The sequence below is a fragment of the Alligator sinensis genome, unplaced genomic scaffold (genome assembly GCF_000455745.1).
Source record: "Alligator sinensis unplaced genomic scaffold, ASM45574v1 scaffold1412_1, whole genome shotgun sequence".
Taxonomy (NCBI): domain Eukaryota; kingdom Metazoa; phylum Chordata; order Crocodylia; family Alligatoridae; genus Alligator; species Alligator sinensis.
Genome location: NW_005843203.1, coordinates 153,342 through 169,473, shown reverse-complemented (window position 1 = coordinate 169,473; position 16,132 = coordinate 153,342). Strand labels below are relative to the sequence as shown.

The following is a 16,132-nucleotide window of genomic DNA, read 5'->3' as shown; positions in this document are numbered from 1 at the left end:
GGGTGCGTGCCTCGGGAGGGGGGGTGCCGAGCGGCCCGTCCCCTGTGCCGCAGGGGTGACGGCGGGGCGGGGCGGTGCCGAGGGGGGCGCCCGTCCCTGACGGGTTCTCGTGTTTGTTCGAAAGGGCATTTTTTTCCTGCCCCTCTAATAAAAGATACCGCATCTACCCAAAGAGCCTTGCCTGCCAAACCCCAAATAGCACCCCTCCGGTAGCCAGACCGGAAAAGGGAACAAGGCGAGAACGACGGCGTGTTTCCCCGAATCGGCTCCAGATTTGTTAAGTCGTGTGGGTTAGAGTCTCACGAAACCTGCAAGGGGTTGCAAAATTGCTTCTTCGTAAGTCTCTAATAAAAGATACCGCATCTACCCAAAGAGCCTTGCCTGCCAAACCCCAAATAGCACCCCTCCGGTAGCCAGACCGGAAAAGGGAACAAGGCGAGAACGACGGCGTGTTTCCCCGAATCGGCTCCAGATTTGTTAAGTCGTGTGGGTTAGAGTCTCACGAAACCTGCAAGGGGTTGCAAAATTGCTTCTTCGTAAGTCCGTGGTTTTACCGAATATTTTCCTAAACAGCAGTACCCAGAAGGCGGGGGCGAGCTTGGGGAGCGTGGCGCTGAAGGGAGGGAGCACGGAGAGTCAGGGGTGTGAGGCGGCAGAGCCGGTGGGCACAGTCTCGACATGTATAGGGCCACTGGGGAACTGGTTTGCATTGGAGGTACTCACATTTTCCCAGTCCAGAGCTGCACTGGGAGCTTGAGGGCTGCTCTTAATTTGCATTATTTAAAAAAAAATGCAAAATATAGGTTGCATCATCTGATGCTACAGAAACACAGCCCGCAAGAAGTACATATCCCAGCATGCAGCGGATCGAGAAGGGATCTTGTTTGCTGGGTTTTGTCCCAGAGGTCTATCACACGCAGGAGTGGCGGCCATCCTCACGTGCCCCAGTTCATGGTAACTGTTATGAGATAACAACTCTTGGGCTGTCCCCTGGGATGCAGCAGGGAAACTAAGATCTTCTCTATATTTTTCCCATATATTTGTCTTGGAGAAATGGCCTCGTTTGCTCATTTTCCACCGCAGGGATCAGTCTGAAATTGCATTGCTGGAGGGAGCAATCTCAGGAGCACCTCCTAGGATCGTAATGTAAACGTGAAATCCTGCTCTGGGTTGAGATGCTCTTGCCGGTGATCCTCTTGTACTATGGAAAGGCTGAGGGTCTTTTGCTGCTGGACGGGCAGGTAGAGCAGGTTCAGTAGAGGCTGCTGCAGTGTTAATCTTCCTTGTACGCCACGTGAACAGAAGGGGCTGTCTTAAGGAGCCAGTGGAGAGTCTGCTGTCCATGGTCCTCTCTGCCCCTGGCCTGTCCCCCCTGCTGAGACTGCCTGGAAAAGGGCCATTAATAGCAAGAGTAGCAGTGATTTACTCATGTCAAACTCAGTTCCATCTGCTGACAGCTCTGGGGTATCTTATATTTCAGGCTGCTCTCTAAGCGGTGACCAGGGTTTGAGGAGTACCTGGTATCAGGATGCTGCTGACAGTCCCGTGACAGGGTATCATATGACAGATTTGTGGGTTTCAAGCTGCTGCTCTTTCTGCAAAACACAGCTGCTCGCACTGCTAGCAGCAGGTGGAAAGGGGTGTGTGCTGGGAGGCCAGGAGTCCCCATCCAGACCACACAGCAGGCTGGGGTTTGAACCTCAGGGTGGGAGGGCAGCTCACAGCTTTTGTCATCTTTGCTGCTGTGCTCTAGCTTGACGTGCAGGAGCTAAATGCCATCGTAGGCAGAGGACGCAATATCACAGGTGGCCGGGTCCCTTAGACGTTGGCGTTCTACACGGTAGCATCCCAGTCCATGTTACCTCGGTGGCATTAAATGTGTTGCTTTCCCCACACAAACTTGTTACTACTACTGAAGCATGAGGCTGTTGTTGTAGGGCAGGGGTGACCCACCTGTGATACAGTCAGCCTGTGTGTGTGTGGCACACAGCAGATCAGGGAGGGGACAGACAACAGAGCAGCAGATAGGGCAGGGAGCTGAAAGCAAAGCAGCAGACAGGACAGGAAGCAAAGCAGCAGATTGGGCAGGGGAAGGGGATTGGAGTGGCACTGAAGGAGGGTGTGGGGCTAACTTGTGCCTGAGCCGCACCACGTGCCTGTCCACACACCACGTCCCAGAGCGGTCAGGGAAGGCCTCATGCAGCTTGCCTCCCAGACCTTGCCAGTGGGGCTGGTCTGAAAGACACCCTGCTCCGCGCTCAGACCCAAGGGCAGCACTGGGGATTGGATGCCCACAGGGTGCATGTTGGATAGCTGTCTCCTTGGGAATCCATTATGTGCCTCAAACTCCTGCTTCAAGCTTCCACCTCTTTTTTCATTTGCTAGTGTCCTTTTGATGAGAGGACTGGAAGGAGTTGGGTCAGAGTGTGTTGTTGGAAGGGTTTAGATGAAGGAGCTGAAGGGACAGAGCAGCACGGGAGTCCCAAGAGTAGCTACAGTCAAGGGATCCCTTTGGAGCTCCTGTTTCCTCAGCAGAGGGGGCAAGTCGCACTGCTTGTGGCAAAGCTGGAAATAGAGAAACACCATCAGATCATCCAGCCCCACTGCCAGCCAAGGCAGCCACTGCTCCCTGGGGCACGTTTCTTTGGTGCTTTGCTCTATCTCATTATAGCAATCACAGGTGAGGGGGATTTCACTCCTTTCTTACATCCCAGATGCATTTTTTCCTGCTATTCAGCCTTTTCCATTTCTTAATTCCAGCTCTTCAGCCACCCTAAGCCACTCCTTACCAGCCACGGCGCGTGTGAATCTTTGCTTGGTCCAGCTCTCAGTTGTTGTAGGTGCTCACGCCCCTTTACATTTCACAGTCTTCCTGGGAAAAGTCTGAAGAAAAGTGCAATATAATGCAGCTTCTGTTAGTCTCTTTTCTTATCTGCTATCGAAAAGATAAATCTGATGTACAGGTATCAAGTTGCACCCTGGAAGCTGACCTGCTGGTCCCCCGCTGAATTCTCAGATCAGAATAATTAGGTCACTGTTGAGAGAAAATTTCCCCACAAGCCACCAACCCAACCCCAGGTGAGCAAAAGCACACTTTGTTGTAAAGCAAGAATCACTGGGGGGGGGCAGCAGGTCCGTGACACTTTACCCCTTGTCAGCTGCAACTTGAGACACCTGACAGCATTTTTACCTCTGTAATCCTCTCCCTCCATGTGTGTCTTGTCATTACCTCTTTCAGGTTGTAATGGAGAGGGACTTCCCAGTACAGCTTAGAAATGAGTAAGCATTGCATCTCTTTTTTTCAGAGGGCATAAGCGATGTCTTTAACTGGCTTATGTCACGTTAAATATCTTACTTGATATCCTAGTCGTAAAAGGTCCTGGGTGCCCCAAGCTGCTAGAGAAGCAGTTTATTACCCACCAAGTCTGAGTCCTAAATTAAGTTGCACACTGAACTAGCCCGTGGCTTCAGGTCCCGTGTGCTTGGATTATAAATTAGTTGAAGCAAAGAGCCCTGTGGGTCTCCAAACTCTAGACATGTCCATGTCCGTGGGCATCTGAGCTCCACATTAGTAAGGGAGATTTTGCAATCAGTGCCATGGCGATGACAGGCTCTTGGCTGCCAGCTTTGTTTGGGGTGTATGAGGTAGGTGGAAATCTTCCTGTGCTGAAGCTGCACTTTGAATTTGAAGAGCTGGTGTTTGCAAAGTGTGGAGTGACTCAGACACACAGGTGAAGCTCAGCTGAGTAAGAAGGGAACTCAGTCAGTTGCTTTTCTGGCTCTGACCACAAACCCTTCCTTCCAGTTTTCACTAATTACAATAGCAATTTCTCTTCTCCCTTGTGCTTTGTGACAGTGCCTTTCATAATGTGCAGTGGAAAAATGAATTGCAAGTATCAATCCATATATGGTCCTTGGGCCCAGCAGTCCAAATCTGAAAGCTTAAAATGCGCTCGCAATCATAGAAGTCAGATTTTCACTCTTCAGCTCTGGTTCTTGTTGTCATCCATCATTTATATCTAAGCCAATTAACCAGCTTGTTCATTAGCAAATGACCTACTGTGCTAAGTATATGCAGTGTGTAATGTACTTCCTACCACTACAAAGCCTACACCAATCTTCCTGAACATTGCAGGGTTATTCTTTTATTACAGTCTTTGATATCAGATAGGGTCATTTGTGCACAGGAGTTTTTCAAAGTACTTTACAAGCTGTAAAAACAGCCATTACTTCACAACCCCCCCCCCCTCCCCCAACACACACTCTCTTAAATGCAGCTACCTCTGAGATGGAACATAAAAACACCTGTTTAATGGCAGCCGCACTACCCAGCAGTTTAAGGAAGTAGGTGGAGAAAAACACCGTGTCATTGATACTACAGGGAGAAATGCAGAGGTGAGCCGAGTATAGCTGCCTGACAGTGAAGGTGCTGCCTCATGTCTTTCAGGAGATTGATGTACTGAGTAGTCCCTGGGACAGTTCTCGCTCTTCTTCCCCGTGTGAGGAGGATCTAACGATGTATGAGGCGTTAACAGTGACGGATCTGTTGGTAAGACCCTGAATTGGTGACAGGTGGTGGAATCTGTTTCCCTGTGACTTACCTGGAATGAAAAGCAAAGATCAATCCATTCTCCCCCTGTTTCTTTACAATCACTGAACCGTAGTGAGCTTTGAATGGGCTAGAGAAGGCTCTGTGGGCAGCAAAGAGACTAGAGCAGGAGGTTGCAATGTGAAATATGGGCTTGAGCGAGAGCTTCAGCTGGAGAGTTGGACAGAAGGGATCCTTTGCTGAGGTGGATGAAGTGGCATAGCTTAGGCTTGGCTTGAGTATGGTCAGAGGAGGAGGAGCTGGGCAAGGAAACTTCTAGACCACAGGTCTAAACAGAGGACAGGCTGGTGGAGGTGCCCACTATTACTCTAGACAAGGGGTGTCATACTCACCCTGGGCCCCAGGCTGCATCTGGACTGCAGGGCCTGATCTGTGGGGCTGTGTTTGGGTGGCAATGTGGGTCCAGGGGCATGCAGCTGCATGGAGCTGCGTACGGGCAGCATGAAGCCAGGGGCATGTGGAAGCACAGAGCTCTGACTGGGCAGCAGCACAGTCAGGGGCACAGGGCTGCGTGCAGCTGGAGCCAGGGGTGTGCATGGGTGAGGAAGTGGACAGGACAGGACAGGACTGTGGGCGGCAGCCCCTTGGCTCTGTGCTGCCACTTGAATGCAGCTCCATGCACCTGCTTGCTCCCAGCTCCATGCCACTGCCTAGCCAGAGCTCCATGCCACCACATGCCCCCATTTCCATGCTGCTTGAACGTGACTTCGTGCTGCCACACATCCCTAGTACTGCCAGCCGGCCCCAGTTCCATGGTGCCCCCTGAAATGGGGCAGAGCAGACCTGTGGCTGGTCTGTAATACTAGGGGTATGCAGCAGCATTGGTCCAAGGATGCACACTTCAGGTAGTCCACTGAGCTACTGGTGGGCTGGATACAATTGTTCTGTGGGCCGAATCCAGCCCACGGGCTGTATGTTTGACACCCCTGCTCTAGACACTGCAGAAGTGCAAAGGTTTAGGAAGGAAAGAGCAAGGGGGAGGACTTGCCCCTGGTAAAGTTATGGTCTCCCTCAGGGTTGGTAAAACAGTAGGCTGACACTGAGCCACTCAGGTGGGAACTCATTGGAGACACTGGGCCACTCTGGCTCCCCATGTAACAGACTGGGAATCGAGCACAGGGAGAACCGTGTTCCTTGCTTCAGAATACAGCAGCCAGGAGGCTGAGCTCAGAATCCCAGAGCTCTGGGCCACGCGAGAGCCCCCACACCAGCCGTTCCCCGGCTGGGGGATGCTGGAGCAGCTGTAGGAGTGGGCCTCTACATTGGTGTCGCATGCAGGGAGGTAACAGAAGCCCCATCTTTCAAGACTTGTAAAACTGGAGAGAGACCCATGTCTAGAAAGTTCCAACTGGGATCCATGTTTCATTGGCTCCGGGAGAGCGGGGAGGTTCGTCAGTGTGTTAGTTTTCTGCAGGAATTGCAGGGGCTAAGGCTCCTTGTGTGCAAGGGGGAAGGGGAGACTCAGCTCCCCCATGAGTATTGTGAATACTTGATAGCGGTAAATGCATGTGGGAGGGTTCCCCGGGGGCTGCTGATCTACATTCCTCAGTGGCCCACAGTGAATGTGCTTTCCCCTCCTGCAGCCCTCCCCAGGCAGTTCCTTGTGTGTTGTAATGTGGCTTCAGGGAAGAATGTGCCTTGTTTTGAAAAGCAACATTACACGATTGTTGCCGTGCTGCAAACCCATTAGTTACGCTGATGAGACGGTTCATATCCTTTCTTTCCCCAAGCCTGGCGCTGCTGAGTCCTTGAGCAAACAGGAAGTGGAGAGGCAAGCCAGGCAGCAGAAGCATCCCTGGAGGAGAGCAGGGCTTCCACAGAAGGATGGGTAGGTGCCTCCCTCACATGGGCTAGGGTTTTTTCTGACTTTCAGAGGGGATGTGGTGCTGTTTCCTTAACCTATGTAGTTTCTTCCTTGACTATACTTGCCCTTTCCATCCAGCCACTTCCCCACGTCTGTGCTTGGGAGCGTAGCACACTATTCACTACACAGAAGTGCTGCCCCTGGAAGATTCAGTAGGGTTGCAAAGGAACAGGAGAGCTCTGCTGCCTTTTTGGGAGCTGTGGGCACTGAGCCCCAAACTTTAGCAAGCAGTTGAATGGGCACGGCAACAAGGCACCGGGCGGGGACTGATTTTGAAGAAAAGCTGGTCATAGGAAGTAACCTGGGATTGAGTGGAGTGCCCCAGAGGTCGATCCTCGGGCTGGCTTTGTTCAGTATCTTCATTAATAATCTGGAAGATGGGGTGAAGTGCACCCTTAGCAAGGTCACAGATTGCATCAAGCTGGGGGGAGTAGTAGATACGGTGGAGAGTCAGGCTAGGATTCAGAGTGACCTAGACAAATTGGAGGATTGTGTCAAAAGAAATCTCATGAGGTTCAACAAGGACACGTGCAAAGTCCTGCACTTAGGAGAGAACAATCCCATGCTACAGGCTTGGGACCAGCTGGCTAAGCAGCAGCTCTGCAGAAAAGGACCTTGGGGTTACACTGGACAATAAGTTGAATATGAGCCAACAGTGTGTCCTTGTTGCCAAGAAGGCTAACAGCATACTGGGCCGCCTTAATAGGAGTGTTACGAGCAGATCGAGGGAAGTAGTTTTTCCTCTGTATTCAGCACTGGGGAGGCCAGATCTGGAGTTCTGTGTCCAGTTTTGGGCCCCCACTACAGAAAGGATGTGGACAAATTGGAGAGAGTTCAGCAGAGGGCAACAAAAATGGTTAGGAGGAGAAGCTGAGGGAACTGGGCTTATTTAGTCTGGAGAAGAGAAGACTGAGTGGGGACTGAATAGCAGCCTTCAACTCCCTGCACGGGGATGCAAAGAGGATGGAGCTGGACTGGTCTCAGTGGGGACAAATGACAGGACAAGGAGCAATGGGCTCAAGGTGCAGCAAGGGAGGTTGAGGTTAGATATATGGGAAAACTTTCTCACAAGGAGGGTAGTAAAGCACTGGAACAGGTTACCTATCTCCATCCTTGGAGGTTTTTAAGGCTCGACTTGACAAAGCCTTGGCTGGGATGATGTAGTTGGGGCTGGTCCTGCTTTGAGCAGGGGGTTGGAATAGAGGATCCTCCTGAGGTCCCATCCAACCCTAATTTTCTATGATTCTGTGAGTGATCCCAAGTGGATCCAGTTTCCATTACATGGAACCACACGCAAAGATAGGTTTTAGATTTCCAAGGGGCACACATTGAGATATTACAGGAAATAGAAAACTCATTGGTCTGAATTGCTGAGGGGCTTGAAAGTTTTTTAAGTCAAAAAGTGCTGAATTCGTATCCAAAAGCAAGTGAGGGAATGTTGTAAGGCAAGACTCCATACCTATCGAGATGAACAACCACTTCAGGAAGGGCGGTAGAGGAATGTTCAGCAAAGAAGTCTGCTGGTCAGAACGCATAGGGATAAAGTGAGAATTTCCAGAAAAGCAGCTGAGTTAGTCCTTGCCAAGGGAACAAAAACAAGCAACAAAAGATCTTTAGGCATAGAAATGAAGAGAGAACAAGAAAAGAGGATTGGCACTGCCACGGTGGGAGGATGAGCAGAGATTAAGGATTGCTGAGGTCTGGCCCAAAAACTGATTGAAGACGGAGACAAAGTATACCTAAGTACAGTGATGTTGGCTATGAAGACAAAGGCAGGGCAGATAATGGGGTGGAGGGGATGAAAACAGAAGTTACATTACCTGATATAGAAGCAAAACTCAGAAAACACCATGAACTCCAGAAATCCTCCCCCTCTGAATTCCAAAAGATAACCAGGTCCCTATGATGCTAGTAATCGCACCCTGAGAACAGAGAAGGGCAAATGAAAGCCAGCTGAGTTGGACTATGTAAAGGAAATTGAGACAAATAGTGCCAAAGTTTATAGCCATATAAGAAGAAAATAAGGAAGGGGAGGGGAGAGGGCTAAGTAAGACTATTTGAGATATGGCCCAGAAACAGAATGAGACCTGAAGGTATCACCTTAATTACAGGCATTGGGTAGGTTGGCTACTGATAAAAGAACCAAGAGACAGGTCTGCAGCTGGGCTTGTTACTATTTACACTCCCAAAGCACAAGAATATATCTAGTTCCTAATCCATTGACTGGCCAGCAACATCTGACAGTCCAGTATAGATTCTCACCTATATCATCTGGGGAGATTTGGGGCAGGGGTGGGGGATGCATGCATACCAGCAGCAGGTCTTTTGACATCTGCTGAGTGCTCTGGCTTTCCCTCCAGTCTGTGCCCCATATTTATACATGCTTTACTGCAAGAGACAGTCTCTGATTAGGTTATTTAAACGTCTTTGATTTACTGAGACTTTGGGAACTAGACTGAACCCATTCCTCTGTGTCTCTGGAAGGCATCAGTTAGGTAGGATTTATGTCCCTGTGAAAATTACAGGATTTGGGAGGGAGGATTTTTTATCTCCTCCTTCACCATTTTGGAAAGCTGCATACCAGCCTCTTGATTCCTTTTCTCCTTATTTTATGGTCTTCTCTGACAAGGCTGCTTCTGTTTTTGACATATTTAAGAAACATAGCAAAGGTATTCCCACTGAAGCACAACTGCATCTGATCCATCAGGTTACTTCCATCACTGCTATCCAGGCCTTTTACCCCATCTAGTTTGAGGTCACTACTGGTTTAGCTGGGCATGCTAATTACTTTTTTCATTTTGCTGCCCATGCTAATTGTAACATCTGTATGGGGTCACTTTGCAGGCATTCAAGAGTAGGCTTAAGTTAGAATCATAGAGAAGTTGGGCTGGAAGTCACCTGAAGGTCATCTAGTTCAACTGCCTGAGGCAGGATCATTCCTATCCAAACCACCCAATACAAATCCGTTCTGTAACCTACTACCAAAACCGCAAAGTCAGCCCTAACAAAATCATGACATAACACCCTAATCTGCCACAGGAAAAGCAGGGAAACCATGGCGGCCAATGTCCTGCTGCTGCAAGGTTGCTAAAATACATTTGACAGATTCATAGATTCATAGACGTTAGGGCTGAAGGGGACCTCAGAATATCATTGAGTCCAGCCCCCTGCGCAAAGGGCAGGAAGTCAGCAGGTGTCATAGGATCCCAGCAAGATAGACATCCAAATGTCTCTTGAAGGCATACAAAGTAGGTGCTTGAACCACCACTGGTGGCAGACTATTCCAAATCTTGGAGGCTCAGACAGTAAAGAAGTTTTTCCTTATGTCCAGCCTGAAACAGTCATGGAGGGTTTGTGACCGTTCAACCTTGTCATCCCTTGGGGCGCTCTGGTGAACAGACATTCCCCCAGATCCTGGTGGTCACCCCTGATAAACTTATAGGCGGCCACCAGGTCACTCCTGAGCCTGCGCTTTTCCAGGCTGAACTGTCCCATGGCTCTCAGCCTCTCATCGTAAGGTCTGTTTTCGTGACCTTTGATCATGCGCGTGGTTCTCCTCTGCACTCTCTCTCAAGCTTCTCCACATCCTTTTTGAATTGTGGGGCCCAAAACTGGACGCAGTACTCCAGCTGCGGCCTCACCAAGGCCGAGTGCAAGGGGAGAATGATGTCCCGGGATTTGCTTGAGAAGCATCTATGGATGCAAGCCAGCATTTTGCTCGCTTTACTAGCCACAGCATCGCATTGAAGGCTCATGTTCATCTTGTGGTCAATCATGACCCCCAAGTCCCTTTCATCCGAAGTGCTAGCCAGCGTAGCACTGCCAAGCCTACAAGCATGCTAAGATAAGATCCAGGAAAAGGCTGTAGCTCTCACTACAGAGGAAGACAATCCCTCCCTGCCCCCAGTCCATACCAGTCTGACCATGGAGTAGAATTCCTTCCTGACCCTGAACATGGCAACCCGTCTGAGCCTTAGAGGAGGGGCAAGACCTCCCAGCCAAGACCCTCTGGGTTTAAGTCCCAGCAGGAGCATTGGCATGGCCTGGACTGCAGCCAAGACCCAGTGCCTTTGAGGAAGTCTCAGAAAAAAACAAACAAACCCTGATGCACATAACAGCAGGAGGAGAAAAAGAATCCCTCCCAGCTTTAGCCACACTTCTTCAATAAATCTGAAGGTCCTCAGAATGGTACACATGGCAAGAAGCAAGTTATTCAGTAGAATGTAGAGCCATGGTGACCAGCTATCACTGTGTGACATGCAAGTCCCAGGTGCTCAGTAAAGGGAGATGTTGGATTGAAGGCAGCGGGGCTCAAGCCTCCAACACGCTGGAGTAGAGCAGGGGCAGGACACTGCTACAAGAGGAGATATCACCTCCAAGAGCCAAGCTAACCCTTCCCTTTCCCTGGAGCCCCTGCTGAATTTAAGGCTTTGGATTTGCACTCACCATATAAAACTTGGGGGGTGATCAGGGAAGGGTTTCATAGATTGTAAGGCCGGAAGGGACCTTGGAAGATCATTGGGTCCAGCCCCCTGCACCAAGCAGGAAAGATAACTGGCGGTCAGGTGACCCCAGCAAGGTGACTGTCCAGTCTCCTCTTGAAGATTTCCAGGGTAGGTGATTGCACCACCTCTGGAGGGAGCGTATTCCACAGTCTGGACACCCTGAAGAAGTTTTTTCTAATGTTGAGCCTGAAATGGTCTTCCAGGAGTTTGTGGCCATTACTCCTGGTTTTCCTCTTGGGTGCCCTGGTGAACAGTTGCTGACCGAGCCCGGGCTCCCCTAGGGTAGCGGTAAGCTGCTACCAGGTCCCCTCACAGCCTTCTTTTCCTCAGGCTGAAGAGTCCCAGATCCCTTAGCCTGTCCTCGTATGGCTTGTCTTTTAAGACTGACCATATTTGTAGCACTTCTCTGGACTTTCTCAAGCTTGTTCATGTCCTTGTTGAAGCGCGGTGCCCAGAACTGTACGCAGTACTCCAGCTGTGGTCTCACCAGTGCTGAGTAGAGCAGAAGAGTCACCTCCTTGGCTTTGCTGGAGATACATCGATTGATGCACACCAGAGTATTATTTGCCCTCCTGGTTACAGCATTGCATTGCCGGCTTACATTCATACTGTGGTCTATTATTACCCCCAGGTCCCTTTCATTTGTGGTGCTGGTCAGTTTGGTGCTGCCGAGCCAGTAGGTGTGGTGGGGGTTGCTCATCCCAAGGTGGAGCACTTTACATTTCTCGCCGTTGAACTTCATCTGATTCCGATCCGCCCGGCTTGCCAGCCTGTCCAGGTCTGCCTGTATCTGTAGCCTATCTTCAATCGTGACCATGCTCCCCCATAACTTGGTGTCATCTGCAAACTTGGCCAGTGAGCTCTTCACCCCCACATCCAAATTGTTTATAAAGATGTTGAAAAATACTGGACGGAGCGCCAACCCCTGCATGACACCACTGCCCACTTCTCATGAGGATGACACAAATCCATTCACTACAATTCTCTGGGTCCTATCCTGCAGCCAGTTTCTCACCCACCTGACTGCCTCGGAGTTAAGCCCACAATCCTCCAATTTTCTCACGAGGACATCGTGCGATACTAGATCAAAGGCCTTTTGGAAGACAAGGTATTCCATGTCAACCTGCTCTCTCATGTCCAGGTGGCAAGTTACCTGGTCATAGAAGGAGATGAGGTTGGTAAGGCAAACCTGCCCGCGACGAAGCCATGCTGGCCATCATTCAGAATCCTACCTTCTGCAAGCTTATCGCAGATAGACTCCTTGATGAACTTTTCTAGGATTTTCCCTAGGGTAGAAGTTAGGCTGATGGCTTATAGTTACCCAGGTCCTCCCTCATTCCCTTCTTGTGGATGGGCACAACATTGGCCCTCTTCCAGTACTCAGGGACTTCTCCAAAGTGCCACAGGTTGTGGAAGAGGCTAATCTAACTCTTGGCAATGACACCCCCCCCCTTGCAGCATGTTCTGCTCCCACTCCACTCCTCAAGCCCCCTGCCTCCTTTCCAGTGCCCCAGGAACCAGACTCCATCAGGTATGGCTCTGGGAGGCAGGGATCAGAGGGACATTTGGCAAGGGGACAGGGTTTAATTTATGGCATGCTTGCCAGAAAGTTTGGCCACCAGTGACCTAGATGTAAAAGCAGGATGCTTAGTGGATGTAAGCATTTGGAAACAGAAGATACCACTTTTGAGGCAGAACCAAACCAGTAAGACCAGCCTAGAACATCCCAGTTTACAGAAGGACCTGGGATGTGGAATTGCAAGTTCAGTAACAAAGCTTTTTAATCCCTCTGTGGAACTAGGGGGTCGTATGTGCGCCTTGAAAAAATGTATGACCTGTTTTTAAGGAAGAGGAAAAAATGTGATCAAGGTAACTGCATATCCTTTAGTCTGACCTCAATAACGTGTGAGGCTTTCTAATACGTATCAGAGGAAAGAGCAAATAAGACATGCAGATAAATGGAAAATTGGATAAAATTCAACACGGATTTACAAAAGGTAGACTGTGCCCGAGTAACCCCATATCTTTCTTTGATAAGATGAATTATTTTTCCGGACCAGGGAAATGGGATAGATCTAATCTGTTTGGGCTTTAATAACATAGTTGATATAGTGCCACATGTTGTTAGGCAAGATGGATGAGTTGGGGATTAGTCCAGGAACTAAGGTGGCTGAGGAACTGGCTAAATAGGATGTGAGGTTGTAGTGAAGGGGTGAAATAGCAGGTTGAGAGGGGTTACTAATGGATTTTGTCAAAGTAAGTCTTGGGACTGAGCTGATTTAATATTTTCACTAACAATCTTAGCACAAAAAGTAGGAGACTACTAATGTACTTTGCGAATGTCAGAAGGTTGGAAGACTGTGGATGTAGAGAAGGATCAGAATATCCTATAAGAGGAGTAGGATGCCTGGATCATAGGAACATAGGGCTGGATGGGACCTCACAAGGACTTTACTAACATTTGGGCTCACAAGGTCCCATCTAGTCCAACCCCATGACCAAAGTTGGATCATCTGTGATTAAACCATCTCAGTCAAGTGTCCATTTAACCTGCTCTTGAAAAATTTTAGGGATAGCAATTCCACAACTTCTCTAGGCAGCCTATTTCAATGCTTGATCACCCTCAAAGTCAAAAAGTTCCTCCTAATCTCCAACCTACATTTCTTCTGCTGCAGCTTGAGGCCATTGCTCCTAGTCCTGTCTCCTGCATTCACAGAGAATAGTCTTTTTACATCCTCTCTATAATCACACCTCAGTCTTTTCTTCTCCAAACTAAATTGCCCTAGTTCGTTCAGCCTTTCCTCATAAGTCTTGTTTCTTAGGCCTCTAATCATTCTTGTTGTTCAGCACTGGACTCTTTCCAATCTGTCTCCTTCCTTCCTTCCTCTGGACAGAGCACTCTAGGTGAGACCTCCCCAGTGCCAAATAGCATGGAAGTGTCATTCTCTCCGTTTGCAAGTAACATTCTTGTTACAACAACCCAGGATGCTGTTGGCTTTTTTGCCAACAAGAGCACACTGTTGGCTCATTCAGGTCATGATTTACTATAACCCCCAGGTCCCTGTCTTCAGTACTGCAGCCCATGCAGTCACTCCCCAGTCTGTATTTGTGCGGAGGACCAGAGTAACAGAAATGGGATGAAGTGTAACGGAACAAAGTGAAAGTCATGCACTCGGAGACAGAGGTGGCACAAGTGACAGCAGCAGGGCTAGCAGTAGAGGCGGAGGTGGCATAAGCAGTGGACCAAGAGGCTGCAGGGCAAATGGCATTGGGCCACGCTGAGACAGGCCAAGCCCTTTCTGGCCTCCTGGAGCACCATTCTGGTCCCTTGTGTTCAAGGGGATGATTTCAAACTGTAGGGAGCACAAAGGAAGGTTGATAGAGGGCCCAGGCAACTGACAGCCTCTCCCTCAGGAGAACTAAGGGAATTTGGCATGCTTGCCTAGCAAAACAAAGGCTTAGAGGGGGGTGATGGCTCACTCTACATAACTCGAGGAGGTAACCCCCACTAGGGAGAGAGTAGAGAGATTTGAGCTGACAGAGTATTGGCACCAGAACAGACGGGTCTGAAATGGCCATGGATAGGTTTAGACTGGAAATCAGAAGAAGTTTGGAACAGACTTTCAATAGGAACCATGGGGGCAAGAAGCCTGAATGGTGATAAGACTAGGAGAGGGACTGCACAGTGAGGTTGCCAGTGATAGCAGGGACTCAGAGGGGTCCTTCCTGCAGGGAATACTGATGCTCACTCTGCACTATCACCACACAGCAGACTTCCTTAGTGCAGGTGTGTAATGTAGGGGTGCTCAACCTTCTGGCCTCACAGGGGCCAGCCTGCGGGACACATTCCATAAAGCATCAGTCCACAGGCGCTATCCAGTGGTCCAGCCTGACCCCACGTGCTGGTCCTGGCCACATGCCAGCATGATCTACACATCCAGCCAGCCGGACTCCCCAGAGATCTGGACATTTGGCAGCTGATCAGTGATATTTAAAGCTGCCACAACTCCTCCAGCAACACATTTCCGGACCTGTGAGAAGACCTGTGGGCTGGATCTGGCTGGAGGTTGAGCACCAAGCATCAGAACACAAAACCTGGAAAGCTTCTCGCCCAAGAGACAGCTGATGCTGATGCTCCACATGGCTGATACGTGGCCAAGTTGTATAATTTTCTACATGGCAACTAAATCAAGACAACTCATTTTTTCCCAGTTCACATACTTCGTAAATTCGTGCAGAAGACCATCTCTGTCTCAAGTTCCCTGCCTGGGATAGTGATGTCAGAAATAACTTGGTTCTGGCTTTTAACAAGGGCAAAACTTCAGCTGTGGGCACATGGGTTATTTTTTGCCTCCTAACTAACTTTTAACTCTTTCAGAGCCTGGACGGATATTTCTCCCCCTCACTCGCAAGTGATTACGACATTGTTTGACTCTGAGAGGAAGCTTCAGGCACCAAGAAAAAAGCCAGCAAGCAGGGAGGAAGTCCAGAACCCTCCATTTGAGGACTTTACAGAAGCTTTGAGAGGTAATGTAGAACCATCCTGAAAAATCAGACCACAGGGTGGCATTTTGCTTTTGTACGAGGTCATAATGATTCTGCCTCAAGCAGAAGATTGGACTAGGAGACATTCTGTGATTCTGCTTCATCTGCGTGAACAGGTTTATGAGCTGTCAGTTGTAGCCTGATTGATTTCTGGTCTGTGTTCTATAGTCAACCTTTAAACCCACTGTCTTTCTTCACAAGGAAAGCTAAAGATCTGGGTTGGACATTTCTAGTCCTGCATCTCACTCAGCTTTCAGCAAAGCTCAGCATGGAAGTCCTGCCATATCCTATCTGTAGGGCTGAGGGCTCTGCCTCAGCTCAGGTATCTCCCCTGCCCTCCATCTTTCAAAACCTTTGCTGAGGGATCGGGTCTCTCATGAGCTGGCTTCTTTAAAGACGAGAACAGATATTTTTTTCTGAGTGTTCAGTGCCTTTTCCCGACTCCTCAGTAGCCTGTGGGACAGCATGGAGCACATGGCACTGACAAATGACTTCTACCTCAGGCACAAATTCAGCTGCTTCATTGCAGCACTAGATGGCTGTGATGCTCTTATCTGGGTGCATGTTCCTCTACACTCCTCAACCCCTGTGTTTAGTGCAGTTCAGCAG

At 49.4% G+C, this 16,132-nt stretch overlaps 1 protein-coding gene across 1 annotated transcript in view; it reads left to right on the top strand.

Annotated features, from left to right (window-relative positions):
- LOC102381203 overlaps positions 1–16,132 on the top strand; it is a 46,139-nt gene that overhangs the window by 7,291 nt on the left and 22,716 nt on the right. Inside the window, 3 exon segments of the mRNA XM_025194422.1 lie at positions 4,422–4,549; positions 6,340–6,437; positions 15,357–15,505. Of these exon segments, the coding sequence (XP_025050207.1) occupies positions 4,422–4,549; positions 6,340–6,437; positions 15,357–15,505 (375 nt within the window).